The 13,022-nt window shown below is 40.9% G+C and overlaps 2 protein-coding genes across 6 annotated transcripts in view; one reads left to right on the plus strand and one right to left on the minus strand.

The window, feature by feature from the left end:
* dlgap2a (discs, large (Drosophila) homolog-associated protein 2a) overlaps positions 1-1,702 on the minus strand; it is a 169,204-nt gene extending 167,502 nt beyond the window's left edge. For all 4 annotated transcript variants that reach the window (XM_039787069.1, XM_039787063.1, XM_039787062.1 and 1 more), the window contains exon 1: positions 1,222-1,702. In XM_039787069.1, the coding sequence (XP_039643003.1) occupies positions 1,222-1,239 (18 nt within the window). In that variant the 5' untranslated portion in view covers positions 1,240-1,702. The remainder of the gene's footprint in view (positions 1-1,221) is intronic.
* On the plus strand, positions 1,559-12,193 carry LOC120549876 (glutamate-rich protein 1). Of its 2 annotated transcripts, none has more exons than XM_039787071.1 (7): positions 1,559-1,577; positions 2,220-2,252; positions 2,958-3,098; positions 3,262-3,408; positions 7,642-8,007; positions 10,152-10,346; positions 11,932-12,193. In XM_039787071.1, the coding sequence occupies exons 2-7, from the start codon at positions 2,234-2,236 to the stop codon at positions 12,030-12,032; spliced, it is 969 nt and encodes a 322-aa protein (XP_039643005.1). In that variant the 5' UTR covers positions 1,559-1,577; positions 2,220-2,233; the 3' UTR covers positions 12,033-12,193. The 2 variants fall into 2 exon arrangements, with proteins under 2 accessions (XP_039643005.1, XP_039643006.1); XM_039787072.1 differs by lacking the exon at positions 1,559-1,577 and adding an exon at positions 1,884-2,054.
* Positions 12,194-13,022: the final 829 nt, after the last annotated feature.

The raw sequence follows: 13,022 nt of genomic DNA on the forward strand, positions 1-13,022 counted from the left end.
CTTCTAGCTGCGAGGGCAAACAGCAATAACTCCATTGAACTTCTAAAGCATTGCAATGAATATGGTCTCCTATTTTTAGCACTTCTGTGATTATAATGTCTGACTATGTGAGCGCTGGCAGCCAGCACTTTGTCACTCACAGTGCGTGCTGAGTACTGTGGATTTGCGGTGGATTCGGCAGCAGTGCTGAAGCAGGCATTCTATACAACTTCCTTTCTTTTTGTGTCGCTCAATCAAGGGAATCGATTGAAGCTGAGACATCAATACTTGCAACTGCAATGAATCTTAAACAACACAATGTGTCAATGTACAACTGACAGTGATGACAAGCTTTTTACACAAACAGGCGGCTAACTTTTTCTAATCTTGCAATATCCCCAAAAACAGAAGAGGCTTGATTCCTATACCAGTAATCGCCCATTCCCAGGAGTACAAGTCTCACTACTTGATAAATCAGAAGGCTGGTGGGAATTGTGCATATGCTGTTCAATGTCTTGTTTACTGCAAGGCATTATGTAACATGTTTACACAGGTCTGTGTAGTTCCTTGATTCTTACAAAACCTACGGCTCATCCAATGCCTTCTTTCATTAAGCTGTATGGAGCCCCACTCTCATTGAAGATTACCAGTGCTGGTTTTGGGCTCTGTCAGATATATATTCAGTGAAGCTCATACACCCACATAGACTACAGTCGACATGGTATACAGTTCAACGTCACAAACTGACATAACATCCATTTGAGAAGTTAGCCTTGTACTAAGAGGGCTGTTTTCTGCCTGAAATGCTCCTCATCCAAGCCTCCTCCTCGGGGATAAATGTAAGTGCAGGAATGACATTCGTGAGGCAGATCAGAGGAGTGGTGAACAAAATTCATGTGCATGCAAAAGTGATGTGAAAAAAATCCTCATATTTTGTTTATTGTGATGTCTGGCATAATACATTTGATTTCTTTTTTTGGTATTAATATAGTTTAAATAACTATGGAAGGGCATTACAATTTTATAAATAAAAAAAAAAAGCCAAAAGTCCAAAAGTCTGATTACCATGCCCAATTAAGACAATTGTGCAATCAAAATGCTTAAACACACCCAATTTTCACAATTGCATGCATCTTCTCATTTACTGTGAAATGATTAAATACAATGTTTGAATCTTGCATATGTTATATTCTTGGAGTTAAATATGTTATCAATGATTATTTAGAGAGAGGGGGGCTTTACCTTCTTCAGAGCTGACATCCTAGGTGGATCCTCCTCCTGCAAAGCCCGTTCACATGCTGAGGTCCCAAGCCAAGTTTGGAGGGTGCGCAAATCCTAACTCAGCCCGGTGCTGATGCTGAGCCATGAGGCGCCTACTTGGTATTCTCATCTCGCTTCCACCCCGTCCTACAGCTGGCTCAGTGTGCGCACGCCCCAAACCGCTGTTATTACGGGATTCAAACACATGGGGAGCTCTAGTCTGATGCGTCGCACTCATCACAATTCAGGAAAGAAAGTTGGCAATATTTAAACGGTCTATATGAACCTAAACAAATTGGACTTGATTTTTTTGGCAGGGAGACAAGATCATTTTCGAAGTACACTGAGTCACATTTTATTCGCCTTTCATTTAATATCACAGAAGCAATTTGCCTCAGTAAAACCTAATGTTAGACTTACTATGTGTTTTTCTTCAAATACACAGTGGACGAGCAATTCCAAAGAATGCTATGATATTCTGTATATAAACCGAACAAGGCTGCTTTATATGCCGATTTGAAGAATGGATTCTACAGATTAAAACAATATATTTATGAATTATGTACAGGGTACTTATCCTTTCTGACAACTAAGGTTACATTAAATTGGCATTAGTTTGAATGTGAATCGGCACGACTAGACCAAGCGAGGTTACTATGCAGTCAGTACCAGGCAGTCTTGTGGGGAGAATGCAGCTAGAGGAGTCCGAGCATTATTGCACTTTGATGAGCGGACTAGCTTTTTAGTATTGTTTAAGTATAGTTAGTTAGCTCTAGCTATTCCTTAAGCTATGTTTAACACGGAACGTTACATAGGTTAGCTCAATCATTTCACTGATGTGTTAAACCTTTGTTATGAAGCGAGCTAATTTTAAAAGCTAGCTAGCAGGCTGGTTAGCTAACTCCGCTAGCTAGTTTGCTAGCATATTAGCTATAGCCACATGTTAAACTAAAGTCTCCGTCCTCTTCGCCTCTACGCAGATTTATATGTCGATATGGCACGTAGGAAAGAAGGTGAGCATCACCAGCTGCGTCGACAACAATGTTCATCTTGTACAAAAACTCATAACTGTTGTATGCATCTAAGTTGGCTAGCTGACGTAGCTAGCAGCCTTTGTAGTTGTATTGTAAACAAATGCACGTGTTCCACTGTCGGATTATAGCTAACGTTACAGTCAATTTTCACACTGCGCTCCGATACCGATGTACTGTCATTGTAATGTTTCAACAGCAGATTATGCTAAATTTATACGAGAACCTTTCAATTTCGCGTTCAGATTAAACTTGGTTTCTGGTTATATCTGACAGCTTGATGTTGCTAGATTTTAACCAATATGTATTAGGTAATGCTTTTTAAACGTGGTGCCTTACGACGTATATTATCACCATATTATTATTATTATTATTATTATTATTAGTAGTAGTAGTAGTAGTAGTAGTAGTAGTATAGCATTAACTATGCACATGGCCCATCAAGCAGCACCAATTTTAAGGTTGTGCTCAAGCTGGTTCGTCCTTTGACTTCATCATTTGTACTAAATCAAAAATACGTTTGATCACAAGTATGTTACTCCACACTATATTTGATTTGCATTGTTAAAATGTTAGATTTTGGCATGAGGTTTAAGATTAATAGTATAATATTTGACAATATTTACAATGTATCAGATTAACAGGTTGTGGTATCTCTGTTTTTGTCCTTTTTCTTGTGTCACTAAGTATTTCAATCAAAAGTACTCCAGAGGCTTTACCCTGCAGCTCCCAAACTGGAGAAAGAACCCTGCCCACCAAGCGTTGTAGATGCCTTATCCAAAAAAAACTATGTGAAAACACAAGCCTCTCAACAGGACACTGTCATTGGTGAGATCATTTTCAGTACAACAGTTTAACTCTGTGCTTACAAAAGTACTTTTCTAATACACACATTCACATACCAACACACCAAACACGCAGAATTGCTACCACCCTCCTGCTGACCATTGGAGTTTATAACTTTCTTTTTTATTTGCCATGTCTGTCTCAGGAGATGCAGGGACGACACAGAGTGCAACCAATCAGGGCAGGCGGATGTACACGGTCCTACCTCCTCCTGCAGACTACAAGACTGATTCAGAGAAACCTGTCACACTCCCCCAGTTAGAAAGCATAAATAGTGCTGAGGACCCAGCTGGTAAGACGACCATAATCTTACATTTATGGACTTGTGCTGTGCACAGTGCACCATTAAACTAGGAGAGATTTAGTGCATGGGGTTAATCCAGGTTGGCCCTGTCATGTATTACAGTCACTATTCTTGATTGCCTCTGCCACTGAAGGGAAGCAAACAGTGGTAATCAAGTGTGTTTCTGAACTGAGGAAAACTTGAATGCAGCACAGATGGTGTTTGAGCCTGGGTGTTTTTCACTTTGATCTGTCTATTAAAGTAAACTTAGACAACTTATTCACGCTGCAGTTGATAAGCAACATTCAAAGTTTATTTTGTCTGCACCCCATCTGCACTTCTCTTGTCATGAACCGGTGGAATGAGCAGACTGTAATAAGAGTCCTGGCTCATTACACGTGTCTCTGTACTCATCATCTTCCTTAATGCGGACCTCAATCCACCTGACAGGCTTCTGCTGTACCTCAATGAAATACAAGATATTTGTTGGCTGAGGCAGCGCAGCCCACTATAAATGAGGGTTAACTTTGATTAATTGCACTCGTCTGCCAAACAGCGCCTTAATTGAACTCGTTTTTGATTTAGCAGGCTCTGAGCCCTGATGGGAATTGCAATCCAAAGTCCTGTTTAAGGTCAGCTTGGGTCCATCAATATAATAAAATAGGAACAACTAGTGGATGTGATATAGTACTGATGATTAAGGTATTAAGAGTGAATAAGACAACCTCTATGGTCGTTTTAAATTACCAGATATATCTCCACACTGTACACTATTTACACTGTTCCAGTGCAGTCTGAACTCATAGTCTTAGACAGTAAGATATGGAAACATAAGTCATCTGAAAGCTGCTCCCATAATGATGTACTGCTGTAGGGTTCAGTCACTTCATGAATTGGCTCTGGTCAATTATTTTTATGGCCGGATTCTGTGTTACCCTAATGCTGCGGTGGCTATCCTTTGACTACCAGGGGAAACACCTTTTCTAGACTAACAAAGTGTGCACTGCTGTCTTTAAGTTATCATACCAAGACATAATATGTACTCCCTATCTTTTGTGTTTTTCTCAATTCTTTTTTTATCTACTGTGTGACAGAGGAAGTCCATTTGGGTTTGAAGTAATTATCTGTTCCTCTATACTCAGCTATTGTTGTTTTATTGATGTGACATCATTTGGTTTATGTTTAATCTACCACAAGGGCAGAATTAATAAAATTCACTTTTTCATATTTGTAAATGCTCTGGGAAAGATGGGACTCTGTGCACTCACATGACTGCAGCAAACGGTACAGTGCTGCCCAGATGTTCAAGTTAATTTCACCTTTTGCTTCATTGATTCTGATATAGACAAGTCCTGTATGTGACTTTTGTTTGCCTTTCACTACAATCTGTGATACACTGAATTGAGCAATGGCTCTTTCTTGAATTGCTTTTCAGTATTAGTTGTTGTTGCACTGCCACTGCATTAGCGTGAACCGGTCACTAAGAATTTGATGGGAGTTGTTGACCTCTCAATGCCTCTTGAGTTGTTAAGCAGAGGGAGGTGTAGCCAGGTCGAGAGGGAGCTGCTCAGCCAGCAATAGCGGCGTTTCCGTATGGGTTCACAGTTAAGCTCTAGTCATTAAAGGTCCCATGGCATGAAAATTTCACTTTATGAGGTTTTTTAACATTAATATGAGTTCCCCCAGCCTGCCTATTGTCCCCCAGTGGCTAGAAATGGTGATAGGTATAAACCGAGCTCTGGGTATCCTGCTCTGCCTTTGAGAAAATGAAAGCTCAGATGGGCCGATCTGGAATCTTTCTCCTTATGAGGTCATAAGGAGCAAGATTACCTCCCCTTTCTCTGCTTTGCCCGCCCAGAGAATTTGGCTCCGACCACGAGAGAGAGACATCATGGCTTTCAAACGAGAAAGTGTCACTTGGTCAAGGCCACACCCCCACCCTCCACCTCAATAGCTACAGACACAGAAATGGCACATCCTAAGGAAAGTGGGACTGGCTCTAGTGGCTGTAATTCTGCACCAAGGCTGAATTTCGGGAAAGAGACTTCAGATACAGTATTAGGGGACCACTAAGGTCTATATAAAAACATCCAAAGAGCACCATGTCATGGGACCTTTAAATTTATGATTTGAGTACTAAGACATACCAGACAGAAGAGAGATTTGACACTGATACCATTTTTTTAAACCTGGAAACCAACTGAAAAAAACGACAGCGAAAGAAATCTAACAGCAAAACTGAAATAGAACTGCAGGAGCTCTAATTATGATGTCCATAAAGTAGGAGGAATGTGTGCAAAGACAACCTCAGCATTGGGCCTGTTTTTATTTCAACTTTCTTCAGAGGTTCTGGATTTAAAATAAGAGAAATTGTTAAAAGCAGAATGGGAGATGTATGTATCCAGTGTACATAATCATTACAGAAACAATTAAAAGAGACTGAATAGATGATTTTGTCTGCTATTCTGTCACCAGACACCACATAACATCTTCTGTATTTATATTAACCACCTTTAGTCTTAAGTTTGTTCCATGTGAGGCCAAGATCCCGCAGGTTTTCTTTTCAATCAGTAACCACACCAGCTGATTGTGCGGATTAGAATGCAATCAGCTAAAAGTATCTAATTAGTGGAATCAGCTGGTGCAGTGATTGGCTGGAGGGAAACCTGCTCTCTCTTAGCCCTTAGTTTTATACAGCCTATGCTTAGCCCTCAGTTCTTCTTTTTTAACATTTATTCAACCAGGGAAAAAAAAACTGATTGAGATTAAAAATCTCTTTTTCAAGAATGTCCTGGCCAGGACTAGACTGGGTAAACCCAGCCCAATCTGCCGGCGATTTGATTTCGATCTTTAGCTCAGGCTGGAAAGTGGAAACCTGTACATTTATCTATCCTGCTTCCGTTACAAATTTGCGGGAACCAATCACACACTGGTTTATCCACCTGGCGCGCTATTGGCGGGTTTAACACGATGGCGATAGAGGAGCGACCAAGCAGCTTCTTATTCAACAAGCCGGCCACCGAAGCGCAGCACTCCATGGCAGCGACCCGTTGATGCCGCTGTCGCTGCTACGTCACCCGGATCGTTGGTCTGATTGGTTGACGGACTATCCAATTGCGTACAGTAGGCCTGCACGATTCGGGGAAAAATATGAATCACAATATTTTAGCTTAGAATTGATATCACGATTCTCTGCCACGATTTATTTCTCACGAAGTGTAATGTTTGTTGCACACATGAACCATGACAAAACAAAACAAACTGGCAGTAACAAAAAAAAGTTTTTTTGGCACCTATAGCACATTGCGCATCACCACAAGCCTGTAAACATAGAGGCTTCAATGAATAAAGAAAATAAAGTACATACTGGCCATTTAAGTACAGTAGGCTACCAAAAATAGTGACATAGAACTCCTTGAACATGTCTTAACATAATTAAAACATGTCTTTCAACATGCTGCAGCTACAGCTTCAGTCTCTAGAGAAATGGTGTTTGTCAATTGCCAATTTAAGTACAGTATCAAAAACAGAATGATTTCTTATCAAACTCTTTAACTGCTTGCCTTTCATGTCTTCAGCTGTCCTATAATTTATTTTTAAATCAAAGTCATTTAAAAATGTAATCGCTAACAGGGTGAATCGAGATCGCGATTTTATAACGATTAATTGTGCAGAACTAGCGTACAGAGTTATTTGAACTATGCCCGTTGATCACACCTCTTGTTCAGAGAAAATACAGAGCAGACTCCAAGGACTAATGTTCAGTCTTAAAGGTCCCATGACATGGTGCTCTTTGGATGTTTTTATATAGACCTTAGTGGTCCCTTAATACTGTATCTGACGTCTCTTTCCCAAAATTCTGCCTTGGTGCAGAATTACAGCCACTAGAGCCAGTCCCACAATGAGCTTTCCTTAGGATGTGCCATTTCTGTGTCTGTAGCTATTGAGGAAGAGAGGGGGGGGGGCAAGGTGGAGGGTGGGGGTGTGGCCCTGACCAACTGCCACTTTGCTCGATTGAAAGCCATGATGTCTCTCTCTCATGGGTGGGCCAAATTCTCTGGGTGGGCAAAGCAGAGAAAGGGGAGGTAACTGCTAGAGGCTGTTTTTATGAACACAAGAGTCTAATATGTATAGTTCTGATTTTGCTAGTAGAGGTGCATACTATACACCTATACTCAGGCATTAATTAAGTTTAACAATGTTTTTAAACTAATCAAGAGTTTATGATCTTGTTGCCCACAGAGAAGAGCGTCCATGATAGCAACGAAGAACTAGACCAAGATAAAGAGGAAGTAGAACATAAAAGAAAAAGGAGGAGAAGGAAAAGGAAACTAACCCTCCATAAAGATGGAGCAGCTCCAGTGAGTGAGCGCAACACAGTGGATGAGGGAGGAGAGCGCATTAACAGGAACAAGAAGAGGAAGCTGAAGAAGAAACGGCACAAAGAGAAGCTGCTCTCCATGGGTCTGATGCCCCAGGCCGCTGCCCTGGAGTTCACATACCGAAAGGATGGGGGGGGGGAGGAGGAGGAGGAGGAGGATAATGAGAGGAGAGCTGCTGAGGTGTCAGACTTCCTCAGGACAACAATGGAAAACTATATGTCAGATTGTAAGTATTGAGCAGAGCGGTCCTTGCCTTTTTGGATCAGCTAGTTTCTTACGTTCTCTGTGCCAAATCTTGTTGCCATTGCTATAGCTTGTGCTCCTTAAATGTGAATATTTGGAAATGTAACACCCTGCCAAGGAATAGTTTGATTTCTGATTAATTTGGGTATTTGGTGCACACATCTGATGGCTTTCGCAGATGTAGTTTACAAATGCATAATTACATTTTGCAAAATGCTGAAAACGTGTTAATAAAAATCGTTTTTTGACAGAATTCATTGCACTTCTGCCACAGCACATCTGTGCTTTTTTGAGATGTGATGTGACAGTGACCTTAACAGAATAGTCAAAAACATAGCATCAGTAATTGGATTGAATTGTAAAAGCTAAAATTGCAGTGGCATTAGAATAAACTAGATAGAGAAACCTAAGTGTGTGAGCATTTTTTAGTTGCCAGATGCACCTACATCTGAGCTCCGATTATTAATAATTGTCAACAGCTTTGATTTCTTTAACATTTATTTTAAATTAAACCAAGCCAAGATAGCCCACTAATACAAATGTTACAATGCTTCAGCTATTATAAAAGTTAAATTTAAATCATGTTTAAAGGACATTTGCCACCTTTTTTTGTGGATGTCTAATCAGTGTTGAAGGTAAATGTAGCCATTTGAAGCAAAACATTTCTCAGTGTGTGCCAAACTGACCGAGAAAGCTTAGTTCTCCTGCTCCCGGAGCTGTGCCGGCACAGCCTACATATCAAGAACGCATTAAGCACAAGCTACTGATGGCCACCCAAAACATAGTGTAGCGAATTAGGAGTTTTGCCTATACTTGTGCAGATTATAAAATAAAAACATAAAGGCTCCATAGGCCGAACCAGTGTGAACCATGTGAAGACGGCAACAACTCTTTTTTTATTTTCACATTGGCAGTGCATTGTAGCTTCACTACGTCAGTTTTACATTTCAAAATAGAAGCCCAACTTAAATTCACTCAGCAATTTGTTAATTTGCAACTCAACAAAATGGCTTATGATAGCATTACGTGACAAAAATAATAAAATACTCACTCGTCATCTGCCCTCTTGGCCCTGCTGGTCTTGGTTGTCTTTTCCAGTTTATCTTTGGGATTCTAAAGGAGGTCTCCAGCACACCTCTGTCCAAGTGAGGAGTACTTTCATGCAAAGTAACGCACACACAGGCTTAGCCGAAATACTGTAAAATGTGTCCTCTGCACTTATGTTTTGGGATGTCATTTTTGCTGTTGCAATACAAGCGAAGAAAACAAGGAGGCGAAATCCAAGCAGAAATAGTCTGTAGTTCTTCCTTGCTTCTGTAGTTCTTCCTTGGCTCCAACTGTCACGTCACTGGATGCAGGAAGAGCAACAGATTTTGCAGCTGAAAAATGCAGTTTTCTCGGTCAATATAGCACGCACTGAGGAATTTATTGCTTCAATCGACTATATTTACCATCACACTTTAAATGACATGGAGGCAGGCACTTCTGGCTGTAAATGTTTTTGACTGATTGATCTGTTTGATCCCTGATGTAGATAACTTCTTACGAACATTGATAAATATTTTGATATTTTATGATTTATAATGTATTTTCATTGAATTGTTATATGTTTTATGTCTTAAATGCTGTTAATTGTGTTGCCCCCTGTCTTGGCCAGGACACTCTTGTAATCTCAATTACTCTATTCCTGGTTAAATAAAGGTTAAATAAAAAAAAAATTGCAGCAGACTGACTATACAAAATTCATCCAACCTGGTATACTGAAGATTAGGCCATGAAAACTCCTGGAACCTTGGTACGTGGTAAAGCAGCCTTGTAAATGAGCAAGACTAATAATAAATGGCGAGACTGTACAGACATGAGATTTACCCAGAATGGCTTTGTAAACAATTGTGATGACACTGAGTCTAGCCAGTTAAGTGCAGCCGAGGCAACGGTTATACAAGTAAAGATATGAAATAATAAAACAACTGCTGCTGTAAATTGGGTGCATTTTTTTAAAGGTACATGTCTGGTTTTGTGAGCTCCAGTTGGATTACACTACTCTAATGTTAGATCAAATACTCAATTATGTTGTTAATGCCTTTAATTAACAGAGCACCTCTCACTTCTGCCGTGCTCCTCCAGCCTCGTTGCATGTAGACAAGCTTCCCCTCCTGTCTGGGACAGTGAATGACCTTCTGAGCAGCATAACCCGCGGATGCCATCCCACCTCTGTCCTGAAGCAGCTGTACAGTCTCAAGGCCTTTGTTCAGCAGCAGGAGACAGACAAACTGGAAAAGGCACTGGAGGAGCTCCACAACACTTCTCCTATGTCTGCAGGTCAGTGACGCATCCATCAGTTAAAATTGAGTGAGTTAGTTATTAAAACTCATGAAAGGTTACATCACGTGAAAATGTTGGGATCTTTGTGGTTAGTGCTGCTCCATGCTTTTTACATGCATTCGTCCCTGTCCATACTGGCCTCCTCTTGCTGGGATCTGCCCCAGGCACTTAATTGACCTGTCTCTACAGGTTAACACATGCCTCGGTCTGTCTGTGCTTGCCTTCTATTCGTTGCACCCCTTCCATTGATATTTATTGTTTGCCTGAGTATGCCTTTCCTTACTTGCCTTCATCAGCCCTTGTTCGTACATGTCCTTAATTAGCAAAACTAGAGCAGACCTTGTCCATCCTCCACCTCACACACAGGTTAACTATGAGTTAACTAACATGTTTCAGCTTGCTCATCTTGCCTTTTACTCTTTTAAAAGCCAAAACAACTCATGAGTCCCACGACATGTTTTCACCTGTGCATGTGTTTGTGCGTTTGCATGGTTGGCTAGCTGGCTGGCTGCGTAATAGGATCAGCAGGGACTTTGCTGCTGTCGCACGCACAAGTGTATATATGTTTGAGAAATAGAGGGAGAGCGAGAGAGCCAGCCAGGAGATTCAGGCCACTGCCGTATCGGTGGCCTGAAAGCGCTGCTTGCCTCCGCCTGTCCCTGTCGCCAAGACAACACCATGTAGAAAAAAAGTTGTTATTTCGCGAGCAGGAGCCCACAGTATAACCTGCCTTAGTTATGCCTATCCTCTCCATGCACCTGCTCCACAGCTGCCTAAAAGCTTTTCTAACCCCCCCCCCCTTCCCACCCGCCTCACATTGTATGAGTCATGCTTTGATTTACTATTTTTAAATGCTGCTGTTTTTACAGTAAATGCAAGTCCACCAGCAGATTGAATCAGAGCAGAACTCCTTGTGAATGAATCTTTCTAGTTTGTAAAGATTTTCCTTCACTTTACTGACCTTTGCTATGTTAGCATTTTAGGCGAAGACACTGGCATTCTTGCTGTATTTGACATTTATGAATCGCTGCAGCGCAACAATTTGAAATTATTTGACATTTTTGATTAACACCAAACCTTGTTAAAGCAGCATTCTGTATTCTAATGTAACCCACTGCCATGCTGGAGCTAATCCATGTGCTTGTGGAGAGGTGTGCCTCAAGTGAGTTCACTAACGCTCTCCTCACTCTATCTCCCCTTGCAGTGGCAATCAGTTGACTGCAGGTCTAAAGCAGATTTCCTTTGAGCATATTTTACTTTACCCTCGAGTTCCTCTGATGAATGACATTGGCTTGACTGCTCCCCTTTTTTATACTGTTCATTTTATAGATTCACTGAATTTAATTCTAACTTCTCAAGAATAAGTAAAAGAAAGATTCCATATTGAGTGGGAGACAGACGGGTTGAATGTCTACATGCAGAGATGAAGGGAGTACATTTGAAAACTGGCTGGGGATTTTGATTTATTATGCTGAAAATAGAACAGCAACTAAGTTTCTTTGGTGAAAACACTGACTGCTCCTCTGGTATTGTGTTGTCAGCTGTAACTGAAATGTTGCTCTCTGTCTCTTTGTGTTTTTAGAGGAAACCACTGCGGTCGTTTCACTGTTCCAATACTGGATCACAGACATTCTTCCCATGCAGGGAGACAAGAAGACAGGGCTTTCTACGACGCACCCATGAGACAGTGAGTCACACTGAAACAGAGACTCTACTGAAAGATCATTTCTGCTGTGCTCCATCACTTTAGAATGTTCTAATTATATACCACATTTCATGATGTTAGACTTTACATGATGCTGCATAAAATATTTGTATTATTAAATATGTTTTTTTCTGTTTGATTTATGCCTTTGTCAAAATCCATTTCATGCCTTATTTTGTACAAGAACAAAACAAAGCCAGTTAATCCTGAGCTGGGCAAATCCGTCTGCCCACCTTGAGTATTGTAAGCTTGAAGTTGTCATTATCGACCAAGCTGTTAATTACCTCCCTGTTTGTTAAAGTTGTAAATTAATCTAACATTTAACAGGTATTAACATAGCGTCCGTCCTCCTCACCTAACCTTCTAATTGCCAGAGAAGCAAATGTCAGCTCTGCCGGAGCTCAAGAATGTCTTTGCAGATGTTATGGCATTTAAACCCAGACAGTTAACCTAATAGCTCCTCAATTATACACAGTTAACTCACCACAAATCAATTTCTGACCAAGTTGCTATTCCACATGCCTTTTTTAAAATGAGCTGTTTCACCTAACTGCACTGGGTTACTTAATAGTATTCAGGGAGGCAATACTGATGATACCATTACTTGATCCTCGCACCCACTTTGTTGCCCTTATCTAACTATATGCTCAATATAGCAACACAATATTTTGTTGATGGACTTTGGGAGCCAGTACCACCCGGGGAGTCAGTAGCTTAACCTTCTGCATCACCATCACTGTCTACATCTCAGATAATCTATTTTAATACATGTGCCCATGACTCAATGCCAGGGCATGAGTTCAGGGAAAGGGCAGAGAATTATCTCAGCTGGACAGTGCCACTGTGATGACCTGAGTGACAGTTGTCTGTCACGTACCAGCTCGAGAGGAACTGTCCAGAACTTGGATGCCACAGTAGACACCAGCAGGTTACACTGTAACACACAGCTGTGTGTGTGTGTGTGTGTG

Source organism: Perca fluviatilis, chromosome 20, assembly GCF_010015445.1.
Source record: "Perca fluviatilis chromosome 20, GENO_Pfluv_1.0, whole genome shotgun sequence".
NCBI classification, from domain to species: domain Eukaryota; kingdom Metazoa; phylum Chordata; class Actinopteri; order Perciformes; family Percidae; genus Perca; species Perca fluviatilis.

What these genes read in the sequence shown, in the direction of transcription:
- LOC120549876 (XM_039787072.1), top strand. Translation starts at nt 2,030, where the DNA reads ATGTTTAACACGGAACGTTACATAG. An exon ending in TCAACAGGACACTGTCATTG is followed by an intron (nt 3,099 to 3,261) that starts GTGAGATCATTT and finishes TGTCTGTCTCAG; the next exon opens with GAGATGCAGGGACGACACAG. An exon ending in TAGTGCTGAGGACCCAGCTG is followed by an intron (nt 3,409 to 7,641) that starts GTAAGACGACCA and finishes TGTTGCCCACAG; the next exon opens with AGAAGAGCGTCCATGATAGC.